This window comes from Sarcophilus harrisii, chromosome 1, assembly GCF_902635505.1.
Source record: "Sarcophilus harrisii chromosome 1, mSarHar1.11, whole genome shotgun sequence".
NCBI lineage: Eukaryota > Metazoa > Chordata > Mammalia > Dasyuromorphia > Dasyuridae > Sarcophilus > Sarcophilus harrisii.
This window is the reverse complement of record NC_045426.1, coordinates 517,654,266-517,674,416: the sequence shown is the minus strand read 5'-3', so window position 1 is coordinate 517,674,416 and position 20,151 is coordinate 517,654,266. Positions and strand designations below refer to the sequence as shown.

Genomic DNA, 20,151 nt, shown 5'->3' with positions numbered 1-20,151 from the left:
GAAAGCTTGTGCTCCAGCCTCTAATCCTCTGTCTTTCCCGGAGTCTGTCCTAGTCCCTCTCTGGATGAGTTTATCCCAGTTTATATGCAGTATACGGAATATAAACCAATCATTTTATCTTTCGGGAACCATTATTTATTGTAAGATTAAATCAATCATATTGAACTAGATAACTATTAATCACCATGCTAAACTAGATAACCATTATCTTATCAATTCCACTGAGTTAATTTTGTAAGAATTCTTGTTTCAGAGTTCTGGCCTATTACAGAGTAAAACATTTTCCAGCTTTAAAAAAAAAAAAAAACCTTAGAAGGTTAGCAAAATAGGTTCATGACAACAGGGTGGGAGTCCTACTTGCAGTCACAGGGCTGATTTGGCCAGTGCAGTTCCAGCTCCAACCCCAACCCCATTCTGGACCCCAGCATCTGGAAAGTAGGATCTCTGAATCAGTAACAGTGCTAGAGGCTTCTGGACCTATCAGCTCAGAGACACCAAAGAGGACTTGAAATGGCATCAAAAAGGCTCTCTGACAAATGGGTGGGAGTAGATGGTACTATTACAAACCAGCCTCAACCCTGGCTCTGGAGTCAGAAAAACTATACTCTGTTGTTTTAGTGTGCTTTTGGCACAGTAGATCTTACAGCTACAGTGTGGCACATACATTTCTAAAACTTCCAAGGCAGAAAAGAATACTTGTGATAAGGTCCCTAGAAGGATTTCTGAAAACAGCTGCACAAAATCCCTGAAGCTTGGGACAATGGAAACAGAACCCTACTTTAACAGAGTTAAAAAACAAATACTAGACTAGGAAAATGAGCAGACAATAGGAACAATTTCTGACTATTGAAAGTTACTATGATGACAAGCCAAAATCAAAATGCACACTCAGAAGATGATAAAGTCAAAGCTCCTATATCCAGTCTCCAAGAAAAATAAAAATTGGGCTTAGGCTATGTGAGAACTCAAAAGGGATTTTGAAAATTAAGTAAGAAAGAAAGACAAAAATTAGGAAAATAATTGAGAGTAGTGTAAGAGGAAATATAAAAATCTATAGAGAATAATTTAAAAAGCAATTTTTACCTGAATTTCACTTTTATAGAAAGTTTTTATTTTCAAAACGTATGCAAGGATAATTTTTCAACATTGACCCTTGCAAAACCTTGTTTTCCAGTTTTCCCCTCCTTCCCTTCATCCCCTCCTCTAAAAGGCAAATAATTCAATATAAGTTAAACATGGTAAAATACATCTTAAACCCAATATAGGCATACATATTTATACAATTATCTTGCTACACAAGAAAAATCAGATCAAAAAGGAAAAAAAATGAGAGAGAAAATAAAACTCAAGCAAAGCACAACAAAAAGAGTGAAAATGTTATGTTGCGATCCACCCTTAATTCCCACAGTCCTCTATCTGGGTGCAGATGGCTCTCATCATCACAAGATCATTGGAATGAACCTGAATCTTCTCGTTGTTAAAAAGAACCATGTTTATCAGAATTGATCATTGCATAATCTTGTTGCCACGCACAATGATCTCCTGGTTCTGCTCATTTCACTTAGCATCAGTTCATGTAAGTCTCTCCAGGACTCTCTGAAATCATCCTACTGATCATTTTTTATAGAACAATAATATTCCATAACATTCATATATCATAACTTATTCAACCATTGTCCAACTGGTAGGCATGCACTCAGTTTCCAGTTTCTTGCCATTATGAAAAGGGCTGCTACAAACATGTTTGCACATGTGAATCCCTTTCTCTCTTTTAAGATCTCTTTGGTTTATAAGCCCAGCAGAATTATTGCTGAATCAAAGGGAATGCACAGTTTGATAACCCTTTGGGCATAGTTCCAGAATGGTTGGATCATTTCACAATTCCACTAACAATGCATTAGTGTCCCAGTTTTCCCACATCCTCTCCAACATTCCTCATAATTTTTTCCTATCATCTTAGCTAATCTGAGAGATGCATAGTGGTAACTTAAAATTGTTTTAATGTGCATTTCTATGATCAATAGTAATTTAGAACACCTTTTTATATGACTAGAAATGATTTTAATTTCTTCATCTGAAAATTGTCTATTCATATCTTTTGACCATTTATCAATTGGAGAAAGGCTTGAATTCTTATAAATTTGAGTCAGTTCTCTCTATATATATTAGAAATGAGGCCTTTATCAGAACCTTTGAATGTAAAAATGTTTTCCCAATTATTTGTTTCCCTTCTAATCTTTCCTGCATTACTTTTGTTTGTACAAAAACTTTTAACTTACTATAATCAAAATTATCTATTTTATGTTCAATAATGAACTCTGCCAAAGTTCATTTTGTCCTTATCTTGGTATATGGTGTTAGGTGTGGGTCAATGTCTAGTTTCTACCATACTAGTTTTCAATTTCCCAGCAGTCTTTGTCAAATAGTGAGTTATTATTCCCATAAAAACCAAAATTAAACAATTGGGAAGGGAGATACAAAAGCTCAATGAGCAAAAAGATTCCTTAAAAATTAGAAGGCAAATGGAAGCTAATGTCTTTATGAGGAATCAAGATATAATAAAGAAAAAGTAAAAAAAAATCAAAAATAGGAAAAAAAATGTGAAATATCTCATTGGGAAAACAACTATTCTGGAAAATAGATCCAGGAGAGATCATTTAAAAATTAGTAGTCTACTTAAAGCCATAATAAAAAAAAAAGAAGAAGAAAGAAAATGTGCTGGACATCAGCTTTCAAAAATGATTGAGGAAAACTGCTCTGCTATTCTAGAACAAGTTGATAAAATAGATATTGAAAGAATCTACTGATCACCTCCTGAAAGTAAGCCCAAAATGAAAACTCCTAGGAATATTATAGCCAAATGTCAGAACTCCCAGGTCAAGGATAAAATATTCCAAGAATCCAAAAAGAAATAATTCAAATATAATGAAGCCGTAATCAGGATAACATAAGATATAGCACCTTCTACATTAAAGGACCAGGAGAACTTGGAATAAGACATTCTAGAGACCGATGCAGCTAGTATTACAACCAAGAATCACCTACTCAGTAAAACTGAGTAAGAATTCTTCAAAGAAAGAGGTGGTCATTCAATGATATAGAAAACTTCCAAGCAATCTTGACCTGAATGGAAAATTTGATAAGGATTCTAAAGATGTATAAGGAAGTAATCAAGAAAGTGATATCTTAAGATACATAATAAGATTTATCTGTTTACATTACTACATGGAAGGATGATACTTGTAATTCATAAGATCTTTCTCATTTTTATGGCAATTAGGCGTATGTACACCATATCTTCATATTCAATTCATCTCTGTGCCTTCTGTGGCAAGGGCACAGAATGAGTTGAATATATAGGAATTACATCATTTTTAAAATGATGAAATTAAGGTGTAAGAGAGGAATATACTGGGAGAAAGAGAAAGGGAGAAACAGAATAGTGCAAATTAACTGCTATAAATAAGATAAGAAAAAAAATTATGGTAGAGGGAAAGAGAAAGTGGTGAGGAGAAGAGAATAAATCTTACTCTCATCAAAACTGGCTTAAAGAAGAAATAACATATATACTCAATATAGGAATAGAAATCTATCTTACCCTGCAGGAAAGTAGGAGGGGAATGGTATATGAAAAGGGAGGTAGGGTGATAAAAGAGAGGGCATGTTGGGGAGGGCAATAGTTAGAAGAAAAGGGTTTGAGGAGGGGCAGGGTGAGAGAATAAATAGAAGGAAATACAATTAGCAATAGTAATTGTAAAAATCTTGAAGCAAATTTCTCTGATAAGGACTCATTTCTCAAACACAGAGGGAACTGAGTCAAATTTATAAAAATAATAATAAAATCCATGCCCCAAATGATAAATGATCAAAGGATAATGCATCCAATGGGCTGTGCATATCCTTTGGCCTAACAATACAGCCACTAGTCATGCATACCAAAAGAGCTTCCAAAAAAAAAAAAAAAAAAAAGGAAGAAAAAAGAAGAAGAAATTGACTTATTTATACAAAAAAATATCCATAGCTATCAGTTTTGCTACCCAAGAGGCACCCACAGCAGTCCGTCATCAAGGAGACAGTGTGATAGAGTGGGTAAACCTCCCGGCACAACCAGAACAAATCCTTACTCCATACCCAGTGCTTGTGGCTAGAATTTTATTAAAGGCCATTAAGAGAGCAATATAATTATCTGGGACAAGACCTAATAGGATATACACCTTTTATACTAATGCACAAATTAATGTATGCTGTAAGACCATCCCAGAGTACAAAACCCTAACCCTGAACTATCTCAAACGTGTGAACTCCATTGAGTACTTAGATACTTATGAGCTCTCTAAAGGTGTAAACACAAGCATTGTTCTATCAGTTCTACTTAGTACCTTGTTTCAAGTTCTGGCCCAAAATATCTCTTTCTAAGATCAAATCAATCACACTGAACCATGCCAAAGCAGATAACTGTTGTCTCTATCAACTCCAATGTTTTAACACTTTGTAAAGATTCCAACATCTCCCCTTTTCTTTTGATTTAGAACAAGCCCTATCTTCGAGGCAAGAGATTCATTGCATCTTCCAACTTGGTGCTGACTGGAGGCTGAAGAAAGCAGAGGCAGAAGCCAAGGACAAAGCTGCAAGAGCTCTTGGAGCCAGGCAGAGATAGGGCTTGTGGGTTCCAAGAGCGCTCTCTGACTCCAAGTAAAACTCTCTCGAGCTTCCAAGAAAATCTCCCCCAAGAAACCTCTCAAGTAACTAACCCCAAGCTCTAAGAGCTTCTTATTATATCTGATCTCCCAAAGTTAACTCTGCCTTCTGGAGGGAGAGGGATTCTGGGTTATCTCCCAGAGTGCTCTCTAGCCCTAAGGGAGGTGTGAATTTGGTGTTTCTTTCTAAACCCTGAACTCTCCCAAACATGTGAACTCCATTGAGTACTTAGATATTTATGAGCTCTCTCTCTAAAGGTATTAACACAGGCATTGTTTCCATCAGTATTAGCAACTTATCACCTGGTAAGGATTCACTCTAAGGTGTGAACCAATAAGCACTTTATCAATTCTATTGAGTTAACACCAGGATTCTGACATTACCCTTGAGCTTTCACCTTGTTTCAAGTTGAGTTGATACTAGGATTCCAACACATAGCAACTCTTTTCTCAAGGCAAAAAAATAGTGAAAATTGCAGAGATGCCCACCAAATGGAGAATGGCTCAATAAAATATGGTATGTGTTCCTGAAGGAATATTCATTTTCTATGGATCCTGATGAAGAGGGTGCTCTCAGGAAAAAAAAAATTCAAAATCCTTCATGAATTCAAAGTGAAATGTACTGTATGCAAAATAATAACAATTTTCTAGGATGACTAATTATACGTGACTTTGTTATTCTCAGTAGTACAATAATCCATCACTACTCAAATGATGAAAAATCCTGTCAAAACTAAGAGAAGAAGCTAATTGTATCTGAATACAGATTTAAGCATTCTCTTTCAGGTAAATAGAATATTAGAAAAATTAGATATGATAGACGTTTGGAGAAAACTGAATGGTGACAGAAAGTAGTATACTTTCTTCTCAGCAGTTCATGGAACCTATACAAAAAGTGACCATATATTAGGGCATAAAGCCCTCAAAATTAAATGCAGAAATAGTAAATACTTTCTTTTCAGATCACAATGCAATAAAAACTAAATTCAACAAAAAGTTAGGGGTAAATAGACCAAAAAGTAATTGGAAACTAAATAATCTCATCTTAAAGAATGATTGGGTGAAACAGCAAATTATAGACACAATTAATAATTTCACTCAAGATAATGACAACGATGAGATATCATACCAAAATTTGTGGGATGCAGCCAAAGCAGTAATAAGGGGAAATTTTATATCTTTAGAGACTTACTTGAATAAAATAGAGAAAGAGAAGATCAATGAATTGGGCTTGCAACTTAAAAAGCTAGAAAAAGACCAAGTTAAAAAACCCCAATCAAATACTAAACTTGAAATTCTAAAATTAAAAGGAGAAATTAATAATATTGAAAGTAAAAAAACTATTGAATTAATAAATAAAACTAAGAGTTGGTTTTATGAAAAAAAAGAACAATAAAATTGATAAACCTTTGGTAAATCTGATTAGAAAAAGGAAAGAGGAAAATCAAATTGTTACTCTTAAAAATGAAAAGGGGGAACTTTCCAACAATGAAGAGGAAATTAGAGCAATAATAAGGAGTTACTTTGCCCAACTTTATGCCAATAAATTTGACAACCTAAGTGAAACTGAAGACTACTTCCAAAAATATAGGCTTCCCAGATTAACAGAGGAGGAAGTAAATTGCTTAAATAATCCCATCTCAGAAAAAGAAATAGAACAAGCTATTAATCAATTCCCTAAGAAAAAATCCCCAGGATCAAATGGATTTATGTGTGAATTCTACCAAACATTTAAAGAACAATTAGCCCCAATGCTATATAAACTATTTTTTAAAAAATAGGGAATGAAGGAGTCCTACCAAATTCCTTTTATGACACAAACTTGGTACTGATACCTAAACCAAGTAGGTTGAAAACAGAGAAAGAAAATTATAGACTAATTTCCCTAATGAATATTGATGCTAAAATCTTAAACAAGATATTAGCAAAAAGATTACAGAAAATTATCCCCAAGATAATACACCACAATCAAGTAGAATTTATACCAGGAATGCAGGGCTGGTTCAATATTAGGAAAACTATCAGTATAATTGGCCATATTAATAACCAAATTAACAAAAATCATATGATCATCTCAATAGATGCAGAAAAAGCATTTGATAAAATCCAACATCCATTCCTATTAAAAACACTTGAGAGTATAGGAATAAATGGTATTTTCCTTAAAATAATCAGTAGCATCTATTTAAAACCAACAGTAAACATCATATGCAATAGGGACAAATGGCAACCATTCCCAATAAGATCAGAATTGAAACAAGCTTGCCCACTATCACCATTACTATTCAATATTGTATTAGAAATGCTAGCTTTGGCAATAAGAGTTAAGAAACAGATTAAAGGAATCAGAGTAGGTATTGAGGAAACCAAATTATCACTCTTTGCTGATGATATATATGATGATATACTTAGAGAACCCCACAGTTTCTACTAAAAAGTTATTAGAAATAATCCATACCTGTAGCAAAATTGCAGGATACAAAATAAATCCACACATAAATCATCAGCATTCTTATATACCACAAGCAAAATCCAACAGTTAGAGTTACAAAGAGAAATTCCATTTAAAGTAACTACTGATAGTATAAAATATTTAGGAACCTGCCAAGGGAAAATCAGAAACTTTATGAGCAAAACTACAAAACTCTTTCCATACAAATAAGACCTAACCAATTGGAAAAAAATATTAAATGCTCTTGGATTGGGCGAGCAAAAATAATGAAGATGACAATACTACCTAAACTATCTATTTATTTAGCACTTTACCAATCAGACGCCCCAAAAACTATTTTAATGACCTAGAAAAAAATAACAATAAAGTTCATGTGGAAAAACAAAAGGTCAAGAATTTCTTTTTTTTTTTTTTAATTTAATAGCCTTTTATTTACAGGTTATATGTATGGGTAACTTTACAGCATTGACAAATGCCAAACCTCTTGTTCCAATTTTTCCCCTCTTTCCTCCCACCCCCTCCCCCAGATGGCAGGATGACCAGTAGATGTTAAATATATTAAAATATAAATTAGATACACAGTAAGTTTACATGACCAAACCATTATTTTGCTGTACAAAAAGAATCAGACTCTGAAATATTGTAAAATTAACCTGTGAAGGAAATCAAAAATGCAGGTGGGCAAAAATATAGGGATTGGGAATTCAATGTAATGGTTTTTGGTCATTTCCCAGAGTTCTTTCACTGGGCGTAGCTAGTTCAGTTCATTACTGCTCCATTGGAAATGATTTCGTTGATCTCATTGCTAAGGATGGCCAAGTCCATCAGAATTGGTCATCATATAGTATGATGTTGAAGTATACAATGATCTCTTGGCCCTGCTCGTTTCACTCAGCATCAGTTCGTGTAAGTCTCTCCAGGCCTTTCTGAAATCATCCTGTTGGTCATTTCTTACAGAACAATAATATTCCATAATATTCATATACCACAATTAATAAATTGCCAACCATTCTCCAACTGATGGGCATCCACTCAGTTTCCAGTTTCTAGCCACTACAAAGAGGGATGCCACAAATATTCGTGCACATACAGGTCCCTTTCCCTTCTTTATGATCTCTTTGGGATATAAGCCCAGTAGTAATACTGCTGGGTCAAAGGGTATGTACAGTTTGATAACTTTTTGAACATAGTTCCAAATTGCTCTCCAGAATGGTTGGATGTATTCACAGTTCCCACATCCCTTCCAACATTCCTCATTATCTTTCCCTGATCTGAAAGGTGTGTAGTGGTATGTCAGAGTTGTCTTAATTTGCATTTCTTTGATTAATAATGAGTTGGAGCATCTTTTCATATGGTTACAAATAGTTTCAATTTCTTCATCTGAGAATTGTCTGTTCATATCCTTTGACCATTTATCAATTGGAGAATGGCTTGATTTTTTATAAATTAGAGTCCATTCTCTATATATTTTGGAAATGAGGTCTTTATCAGAACCTTTGATTGTAAAAATACTTTCCCAGTTTATTGCTTCCCTTCTAATCTTGTCTGCATTGGTTTTGTTTGTACAAAAACTTTTCAGTTTGGTATAGTCCAAATTTTCTCTTTTGTGATCAGTAATGATCTCTAGTTCTTCTTTGGTCATAAATTCCTTCCTCTTCCACAGGTCTGAAAGGTAAACTATCCTGTGTTCCTCTAATTTATTTATAATCTCATTATTTGTGCCTAGGTCATGAACCCAATTTGACCTCATCTTGGTATACAGTGTTAAGTGTGGATCAATAAAAGGTCAAGAATTTCAAGGGATTTAATGAAAAAAAAAATCAAATGAAAGTGGCCTAGCTATACCAGATCTAAAATTATATTATAAAGCAGCAGCTACAAAAACCATTTGGTATTGGCTAAGGAATAGACTAGTTGATCCGTGGAATAGGTTAGGGTCAAAGGACAATCTAGTGTTTGACAAACCCAAAGACCCCAGCTTTTGGGATAATAACTCACTATTTGACAAAAATACCTGGGAAAATTGGAAATTAGTATGGCAGAAACTAGGCATTGACCCATATTTAACACTGTACACCAAGATAAGATCAAATGGGTTTATGATCTAGACATAAAGAATGAGATTATAAATAAATTGGAAGAGCATAAATAGTTTACTTCTCAGACCTGTGGAAGAGGAAGGAATTTATGACCAAAGAAGATCTAGAGATTGTTATTGATCCCAAAATAGAAAATGTTGATTATATCAAATTGAAAAGTTTTTGTACAAAATAACTAATGCAGAGAAGATTAGAAGGGAAACAATAAACTGGGAAAATATTTTTACAGTCAAAGGTTCTGATAAAGGCCTCCTTTCTAAAATATATAGAGAATTGAGTCTAATTTATTAGAAATCAGGCCATTCTCAAATTGATAAATGGTCAAAGGATATGAACAAAGAATTCTCAAACAAAGAAATTAAAACTAGTTCTAGACATAAGAAAATATGCTCCAAGTCATTATTAATCAGAGATATGCAAATTAAGACAACTCTGAGATACTACTCCACACCTGTCAGATTGGCTAGAATGACAGGGATAGATAATGCAGAATGTTGGAGGGGATGTGGGAAAACTGGAACACTGATACATTGTTGGTGAAATTGTGAATGCATCCAGCCATTCTGGAGAGCAATTTGGAACTATGTTCAAAAAGTTATCAAACTATGCATACCCTCTGACCCAGCAGTGTTACTACTGGGCTTATATCCCATAGAGATTTTAAAGAAGGAAAAGGGACCTGTATGTGCAGGAATGTTTATGACAGCTCTCTTCATAGTATCCAGAAACTGGAAACTAAGTGGATGCCCATCAATTGGAGAATGGCTAAATAAATTGTGGTATATGAATATTATGGAATATTGTTTTTCTGTAAGAAATGACCAACAGGATGATTTCAGAAAGGCCTTGAGAGACTTACACAAACTGACGCTGAGTGAAAAGAGCAGGGCCAGGAGATCATTGTATATTTCAACAACAATACTATATGATGACCAATTCTGACATATGTGGCTCTCTTCAACAATGAGATGAACCAAATCAGTTCCAATAGAGCTGTAATGAACTGAAACAGCTACACCCAGGGAAAGAACTCTGGGAGATGACTATGAACCACTACATAGAATTCCCAATCCCTCTATTTTGGTCCACCTGCATTTTTTATTTCCTTTAACAGGCTAATTGTACACTATTTCAAAGTCTAACTCTTTTTGTACAGCAAAATAACTGTTTGGATATGTATACATATATTGTATTTAACTTATACTTTAACATATTTAACATGTATTCGTCAACCTGCCATCTTGGGGAAAGGGGGAAAAAGTTGGGAAAAAAAAGGATTTACAACTGTCAATGCTGAAAATTACCTATGCTTATATCTTGTGAATTAAAAGCTATAATTAAAAAAAAAAAAAAGAATTCTCTCTTCCTCTCTCCATCTCTCTTTTGAAAAACTCTATCTTGAGGGGTTTTATTTTCATTAGGGTGAGAAATTTACATTGTATTTCACATGATTTTTTGAATATGTTGTACAAAAAAAAAGGGAAAATCTAACTAGTCTTTAAAATCAGCACATTTATGATATGCACAATATTAACTATGTAAGCAGATTTATACAATGTATTTATAATAATAGCTTACATATGACAATGCAAAATAGTAGCAAAAATCAAAACAAAAACATACCTCTGCTCTCAGTTCACAAATTAATCTGTCCTTACGGGTTTGGCAATTTGCTTCATCCTTTCTGTCTTCAGAAACTTTTTCTTCTTCATTTTCCTGTAGATCATGGACTATGTTAGACTAGAAAATAATCATAAATTGATAATCATAAAATTTAAAAGCATATTCCAAAGATATTATTTTAAATAATTTTTAGTATTATCAGCAGTTTATTATAAGAAGATGAGATCAAAGGAAGAAAAATTAAAATTCAGAATTACTTGGCATCATAATAAATCAAAATAAATAAGGAGATGTCAAGGTAAATATTAAGAAAAAGCAGGCAGATAGGGCAAATTATAATTTAAGCTATATTGTGACATAATTTGGTATTTATTAAAAATATAAAGTATTAAAAATGAAGTTGACTATGTAAGCAAAAAACAGAAGTTTAAAAATGAAAAAGTTTTTAATATAATAATCTCAAGAACAAAAATCATTGAAGGAAATATTCCTATTTCAAAAGAATGATAGAAAAACTGGAAAGTAATTAGGCAGATAATAGTATTACACCATCAGTTTATACTATCAATTACTATGTGACCAAAATGTTAAAACAACTTTTGAAAAAGTTAGAGAACAAAAAGAAGTAGTTTTTTATAACCTTGACTACTGGGAAAAGAGAACAGGGCATAAAGATAATCATAAAAGACAAATCATTTAAATAAAACTTAACGAAATTTTTGTGTGATAAATAACTATACCAATAAAAAAGAAACTGAATAGTAGAAAAATAGAATTAATGCTAAAAATATGAAAATCAAGATATGTACATAATGAGCACAAAGATATAGAACTGAGATGATTTTTCTCATCCATCCATTTTATATCTAAAGATTATTGGATTTTATTGGATCAATGAATCACTAAGAACCAAATTTTTCATAGTTGATCATTATACATTCTTGCTGTTACTGTGCATAATGTATTCCTAGTTCTGCTTGTTTTACTCAGTTCATGTAAACCTTTCCAGGCCTTTCTAAAATCAACTTGTTTATCATATTTTAAAACATAAAGATATTCTATAACCTTCATACACCATAACTTATTCAGGCATTCCCCAATTGATGGGCATCTACTCATTTTTCCAGTTTTTTGCAATTACAAAAAGAGCTGATACAAACATTTTTTGCACATTTTGCACTTATTTGTTTTCCCTCATTTATAATTTCCTTGGGATACAGTCCTAGTAGTGACACTGCTGGGTCAAAAACTATGCACGGTATTATAGTCTTTGGGAATAGTTTCAAATTGTTCTCCAAAATGGTTGAATCATTTCACAACCACCAAAAATGCCTTATTGTCCCAGTTTTCCCGCACCCCCTACAACACTTATCATTATCTTTTTCTGTCGTATTAGGCAATGTGAGCGATATGAAATGGTACCTCAGAGTTGTTTCAATTGGCGTTCCTCTAATTAATAGTGATTTGTAGCACTTTTCCATATGACTAAAAATGGCTTTAATCTCAGTATCTGAAAATTGTCTGCTCGCATCCTTTAACCATTTGGGAATGACCAGAATATGATCCTTGTATCTCATGTAGCACTTTCCTGTAGGCCAATATCCAACCTATTGGTGGAAGAAAATTGGTGCCCTCCACTCAATAATGAATGCTTTCATATCTAATCACATCTTTCACATCCCAATGATTCTGAATTCCTATAGATTATCTTTCATTCCCCATCTCCCACCTCTTCTTCATCTGTTTTATTTTGATTCATCTCAAATCTCTCATGATGATGTTTCAATCAAAAACCACCCAGCTATTCTACTGGGCCTTCTGGAATGTCTGCCATTTTCCTTCATTCTTAATCTTTTCTTCTTCCACTCCTGAAGCCCAATAGCTATCATTGGAATTTAGCTTCTCCCTAATTATATGGATTATCTGGTCATCCATTCCAGTATAGATTTCACTTTCACTCATTCTCCTCATCTCACTGGTCAAAACAGGGATATTGTAATATTACTTACTCCTCATTCCAAAGAAATATTCCATTTTCACTTCCAAGTTCTTACCCCGAACTATTTCTCTCACTTTCTTCATCTTCTATTACTCAAATGTCTTTTGCCTCTATCTCTTCATTAAATTCTATCTCAAATAATGAAGTACTCATATTCCTTACAAAATCTTATCTCTCTACTTGATCAAGCAATGCTATTCCTTTCCTCACACAAAATTGTCTTCTCTGTCATCTCTAATTTTAATTCCTCACTTACTACTACTTCACTTACTACTACCTACAAATATATCCATTTCATCTCTATCCTGAAAAAAATTTCTTGCTTCATCCTTCCATCTCCACTAACTATTGTTCTATAGATCTTCTTTTTTCAAAAATGTATTTATTTATTTTAAATATACATCACTTTTATCAATCATGTTGGGAAAGAAAAATTAGAGCAAAAAGGTAAAACCATGAGAGAAAAAATTAAACAGAAAAAAAGAAATGAACATAGAATGTGTCAAATTATGTTCAATCTCCACAGTTCTTTTTCTGGATGCAGATGACATTTTCTATTCAAAGTCTACTGGAATTCTCTTGGGTCACTGATCACTGAGATCACTCTGAGAAGAATCAATTATTTCATGGTTGAAATCACACATTCTTGCAATTGTGTACAATGTATTCCTGGTAATGCTTGTTTCACTCAGCATCAGTTCATGTAAATCTTTCCAGGCTTTTCTAAAATCAGCTTATTCATAATTTTTATATAACAATATTATTCCATTAACTTTATATACTGCAATTTATTCAGCCATTCCCCAAATGATGGACATCTAATCATTTTCAGTTCTTTGCTATCACAAAAGAGTTGCTATTAACATTTTTGCACATGTGGGTCCTTTTCCCTCCTTTGTGATTTTCTTGGGATACAGATTCAGTAATGGCACAGCTGGGTCAAAGAGTATGCACAGTGTTATATTCCTTTGGGCATAATTCCACATTGCTCTCCAGAATGGTTGGATCATTTCACAACTTCACTTAATATCCCAGTTTTACCACACTCCTACAATATTTATTATTATCTTTTCCTGTCAACTTATCCAATCAGAGATGTATGAGCTGGTACCTCAGAAATAATTTAATTGGCATTTCTCTAATTAATAGTGATTGGAGCATTTTTTTCATATGATAATCAAAGGCTTTAAGGTCATCTTCTGAAAATAGTCTGATCATATCCTTTGACTATTTATCAATTGGGGAATGTCTTGTATTCTTATAAATTTGACACAGTTCTTTATATATTTTAGAAATGAGATCTTTATCAGAAACATGGGCTGTAAATTTTTTTCAACTTTACACTTCCCTTTTAATCTTGTTTCTGTTGGTTTTGTTTATGCAAGATTGTTTAATTTAATGTAAACAAAGTTGTCCATTTTGCCTTTCATAATATTCTCTACTTTTTTTTAATCATAAATCTCTCCATTCTCCAAAGATTTGATAGATAAACTATCCCTTGTTCTCCTAATTTGCTTAGGGTATCATGCTTTATGGCCAAGTCATGTAACCATTTTGACCTTATTTTGGTATTGGTTGTAAGATGTAAGTCTATGCCAAGTTTCTGACATATTGTTTTCCAGTTTTCCCAGCAATTTTTTAAAATAATGAGGGAAAAAATCCCAGAAGCTAGAGTTTGGGGTTTATCAAATCTTAGATTACTATAGGCCTTGATTATTATGTCATGTGTGTCTAGGCTATGCACCAATCTATTTCTTAGCTAGAATGAAATGGTTTTGATGACTGCTGTTTTATAATATAGTTTTCGATCTTCAGCTTCTCTTGAAAAAAAAATAAGAAAAAGTGACTAAACTGTTCAGAGAGATTTTTTTAAAAAAACAGTCCTATCTGTACTAAACCAAGAAACTCAAATGAAGAAATAAATGTTGAATATATAACAAAATCTTTATAATGGCATTATTTTTGATAGAAAAGTACTGGTACCAAAGTGAGAAATGTCATGGCCTAATGCAAAATAAAACAAACAGTGCAAGAAGAATATACACAATGACTTTTATAATTAGGAATAGAATATTTTAATAATTATCATTGTATACCATGGAACTGGAACTATGTCTTACACATGATAGGTGCTTTCTTTGTTTGATTTGTTAAAAGTGAATAGTAAGGACTAATACTAATAATGTTGATAATGATGATGATTGTGCTGGTGGTGATGATGATGATGAAGATATAATGACTAACAAAAAAGCCATTTGTTTTGCAGATTGTATTGGAGGCAGGAATAGGTACAGAGAAATGGAGAAAGAGGGAAAGAGGGAGAAAGGGAGAAAGGGAAAGAGAAAAAGGGGAAGGGAAAAACATGATATATATTTTCATATGTGATCATTATTTTATTTCTCTTTGCTTGATTGTTTTTCTTTGTTACAAGGGAGAATTCCAAAAAGGAGTAGAGTGGGGGGGGGTGAATATTTATTGTAATGTAAAAAAATATATATTAAATTTTATAAAAGTTAAAAATAATCAGTAAGTCCTTGGACTTTGGAAGTTTATGCAGAGAATGTTAAATTACGAAGATTTATATAGGGCATCATGAGTGGATAAAAGAAAAAAAAAGCAATCATATAAATAAAAGATGAAAACCTAGAGAGTCTGAATAAAAATCATTTAGGTAACTAGTAGATTATCAGGTTAGAGATGAAGAGATAGAGGTAAAGTGCCAGTGACATTTGGATAGTTTGTTAAAGTAGACAAATCAAGAACTGTTTAAAAGAAACGTTAGAATAGGAGAGATTTCTATATTCCCTTAAGATGCAATTAACAGAAGGAAAATTTTAAGATTCAGATGCAAAAATAAGCACTAAAAATAAGATAAAACTCTTGTGTAAAGCAGATGATTGTAAAACAGATGGGATTATTTCTAAATTTTATAAGAAAAACAATGTTCAGTATTATAAAGCAATTCATTAGGAGAGCTATTAAATAATAAAATTGAATTCTATCCAATAAAATTGATCTCACACTTACTCTGGTTAACTGTCAGTGGAAAAACAAAGTTTAACTAAGGATCAATTCCTGACTTTATATTCAGAAATTATATTCTAGTCAGATTACATAATGCTTAAATTGATTATAATAAAATGTATTACAAAATAGTAAGGACTTAAGTAGAAAAGATAAATAAGAGATGGCAAGAATATATAGAAGTATTATATAATAAAGATCTTAATATCACCAATAACCTTAATAATCTGATTACTGATCTAGAGCCAGAAACTCTGGAAAATGAAGTCAAGTAGGCTTTGGAAGCAGCATTAACAATAAAGGTAGTGAAAATAATGGGATTTCAGGTGAGCTTTTTAAAATGCTTTTCAGGTTGATGTTAAAGTGCTGTACTCAATATATCAGCAAACTATGGAAAACTCAAATGCAGCCACTAGTTTGGAAAAGATCAGTTTTTATTCCTATCCTAAAGAACATTAAGCCAAGGAATGTACAAATTACTCAACAATTGCACTTATTTCAGGTGTCAGCAAGGTTATGTTTAAGATTCTCCAAACTAGGGAACATGGAGTCAAGGTGGCAGAGAAAGGTGGAGACTCTCCTTAATGCTCTCCTAAACTTCTCAAAATGTCTTCTAATAATGACTCAAAATTATTTCTAGAGCAGCAGAATTCACAAAAAAGATGGACTGAAACAATTATCCAGCCCAAGACAACTTAGAAGGTTAGCAAGAAAGGTCTGTTGCATCATAATGCAGTCTAGCATAGACTTCACCAACCCAAACCAAGCCTTGGAAAATCATGCCCAGGTGTTAGGAGTAATGGAAGCAATAGTAGCACTGGTGGTTTATGGCCCACTCATATGGAAAGGGACGAAGACAAATTGTTCAGAAAGAAATTGCAAGGATTCCATTGCTGCCACTGGGTACAGGATTATGTTTGATTGTCCTGCAGTCTCAGTCCCAGAACAAGGAGTGGCATTAGTATACCAGAGCCCAAGGTGGAAAGTAATGATTTTTCATAATAGATCAGTTCATAATAAAGGAGAAAACATACATTTCCTTAGATCATAACATTTAGGAAGAGCCAAAAATCTAGAGTTGCGTTATTTATCTCTGATGTAGCTACACAATAAACCTGAATTCTGGGATAGTGTTCCATCCATTCCAGTTGCAGAATCCAACTGTAGCATAAAGTTAAAAGTAAAAAAAAAAAACAGGCTTAAAAATAAGCAAATACCGGAAAAATATTCTGATGATAAAAAAATTATTATGGCAACAGGAAAAAAAAAAAAAAGCAAACAGACTAAGCCAGCAAAGCCAAAACTCCTACATTCTAAGCCTGAAAAAAAATATTCCTCAGGTCATGGAAGAGACCACAATTATTTAAAAAATCAAGTAATAGAGATAGAGGGAAAATTGGGAGGACATATGATAGTGATGCAAGAAAATCACAAAAAAAGAGTCAATAGTTTGGTAAATGAGGCACAAAAAATACAGAAGAAAGCAGCTAAAAAGAAAGAAAGAAAGAAAGAAAGAAAGAAAGAAAGAAAGAAAGAAAGAGTCAAATGATGAAAGAGGTACAAAAAATCCAAAGAAGAAAATAATGCCCTGAAAAGTAGAATTGGTCAAATGGAAAAGTGTAATATTCTCTCTAAAATGTAATCTTCTCTGTTGAGTTTTCTTGGGGTCTCTGGAGGCATCCTTCGTTTCAGTTCAATAATCACCACACAGGTAGCCAGGTGTTAAAGTCCAAATATTTTATTGTCTTTTTCAAAGCCTTATCTCCTTCACTTGGGGCTCAGCTAGCTTTCTTAAAGGCCTTCTGGAGTCTTGGTTTCAGTGGAAAAGTGAAGGAGGAGAGCCTGCCACCAAGGCAGTGTGAGATGGGATGATTGAATGTGGCTGTGAGTCCTTGCTTATGTACTCCACACTGAGTACAAACCAATCATTATATCACTAGGAAACCATTATTTGTTGTCGGATTAAATCAATGCTAAACTAGATTTACCCATTGTCTCCTCAATTCCACTTAGTACTTGTTTCAAGTTCTGGCCCATAGCATCTTCTTGTAGGATTAAATCAATCATATTGAACCATGCTAAATTAGATAGCTATTGTCTCTATCAATTCCATTGACTTATCACTTTGTAAGAATCCTTTGTTTCAAGTTCAGAGTTCTGGCTCACAACATCTACCGTTTTCTTTTGTTTTAGAACATAGGTGGTCATGACCTCCCTGACTTCTCAAGGAGGTGAGAACCCCCAAAAAGGAGGCGATCACGCCTTCCCTGACTGCTCAAAAAAGGGGTGAAAACACCATAAGGAGGTGATCACACCCTCCCTGATGTCTCAGGTAGGGAGATGAAAAAAATCAAAGGAAATGGGAAATCAAATCAGATTAATGGATTCCTGAAGGTTCTCACTCTTAAAACAGGTATCCATAAATCCATCAATATGGGAGGTATTACACATAATTGCATAAATTACATCAGCACATAGTCATATAACACAGGCTAGTAGTGATGTAACACATAACATAGATTAACACAAAGAATTATACATGTCCATAAGTCCTAGAAATAGTCCAAAAGGAATCTATTGTCCAATGATTCCTGTTGGTTTTGAAGTTCTGCAACAGTCTTATCAACATTTTTTTTATCTCAGGACATCCAATGATTCCTGAGGGTTTTGAAGTTCTGTAACAGTCTCATTATCAGCCATGCTCTTTCAGTGTCACATTTTTTTAGGTCTTCTTCTCCTTTGTTTTGAGATTTTCTCTTTTTTCTGTCTCTCTCTGGGTGCTTGTTGGCACCCATCTGATTCCTTCTCTATCTGTAGAGACACAAGCAAACCCTTTTTCCCAAGCAGTTAACCTTTCTAGTTCCTTCTATTTACAACTTTCTAGATTTCTCCTCATCACCTGGCAATTACATTGAAGCTGCTCGCACTGGACACCATCCTTCTGTTGGGTTAAAAAAAAAAAAGCCTGTATTCTCAACCCATTGTAATCCCTTTCTGCCCTGTGATTGCTTTTCTGCTGATTGATTATGTAATCCCTTTCTCCCATCTGATTGCTTTTTTGCTGATTGATCACATCAGAGTCCTGAACTTCTAAATGTATAACCAAGGTTGCCATCATGCCCCACCTGTCTTTTATTTTGTAACTTGGAGCTGGGCTCTGCCTCTCATTTTCCTTGGCTTGTCATTTTCTACAGTCTACAAGGGCCCAGTGGAAGCCCTTGTGGCATTTTGTACATGGGATTTTCCTTCATCTTGTCCTCTCATTTTATCTCTATACCTACACTGGGCTTTCAGATGTCCAATTTTTCCACACTGAAAGCATCAAAGAATCTCTCTAGAAGTCCCTTGCTAAGAGGAACTCTGTCTTCCCATTTTCATCATAGCGTGGGTGTAATAAGCACTTGTGCCCATTGTGACACAGTGTCTTATGATCTCCTCTAAAGGAGCATCTTTGTGTAGTCCTCATGTAATTCTTCTGCAAACCTCATTAGCTTTTTCCTTAATCTGTCGTGTTACCATAATTCTTGTAGCTGCCTTTTCTCCAATGGTTCTTGTGACAGCGGTTTGAAAGTGTCCCACAAAATCAGCAAAGGTTTTATTAGGACCTTGCTCTATTTTTGTGAAGGCTTCACCTCCACCTTTTCCTGTGAGGCAGCCCCAAGCTTTTGTAGCAGCAGTAGCAATTTGCTTATATGCTTCTATGTGGTAATTAATCTGTACTGAATTCTCTGCATACTGACCTTCACCTGCTAGTTGGTCAAAGGTAATTTGTACATTAATTCCAGTTTGCTTATTGTGTTGGCTTGTATCCTGCATAATTCACTATACTCCGAAAGCCACAACAAGTTTTGTCCAGGTTCGAAACATGTCCTTGCTATGGATTTCCAGTCACTAGGAGTTAAGATTTCATAAGCCAAATTCCCTAATAACATCTTAACATAAGATGATGTAGCCTTATAAAGAGTGCAAGCCTTTTTCAAATCCTTAACTTTCTCCAGATCAAAAGGAATGTATCTTCTCCATTGTTAACCTGAAGAGTCAAGCTCTTCAATCACAGGGTATGCATTTATTAAATCAGATATATCCTGTTCTTCTTTCTTAGCCTTAATCAGTGTCTTTTGTAATCTTGTCATAGGCTGCTTCATAGGTGGTGCTGACTGTGTTACTACCTCTTCCCCTCCTCCTTCTCCTTCCACCCATGAAGGGTTAATTGAGGGAGGAAAGTTAGGGGATCGGGAATTCTCTAATGGCTTCTTC

At 33.9% G+C, this 20,151-nt stretch overlaps 1 protein-coding gene across 1 annotated transcript in view; it reads right to left on the bottom strand.

Moving 5' to 3' along the window:
- CCDC102B (coiled-coil domain containing 102B) overlaps window positions 1-20,151 on the bottom strand; it is a 525,678-nt gene that overhangs the window by 341,732 nt on the left and 163,795 nt on the right. The window contains 1 exon segment of the mRNA XM_031946694.1: window positions 10,872-10,964. Within this exon segment, the coding sequence (XP_031802554.1) occupies window positions 10,872-10,964 (93 nt within the window).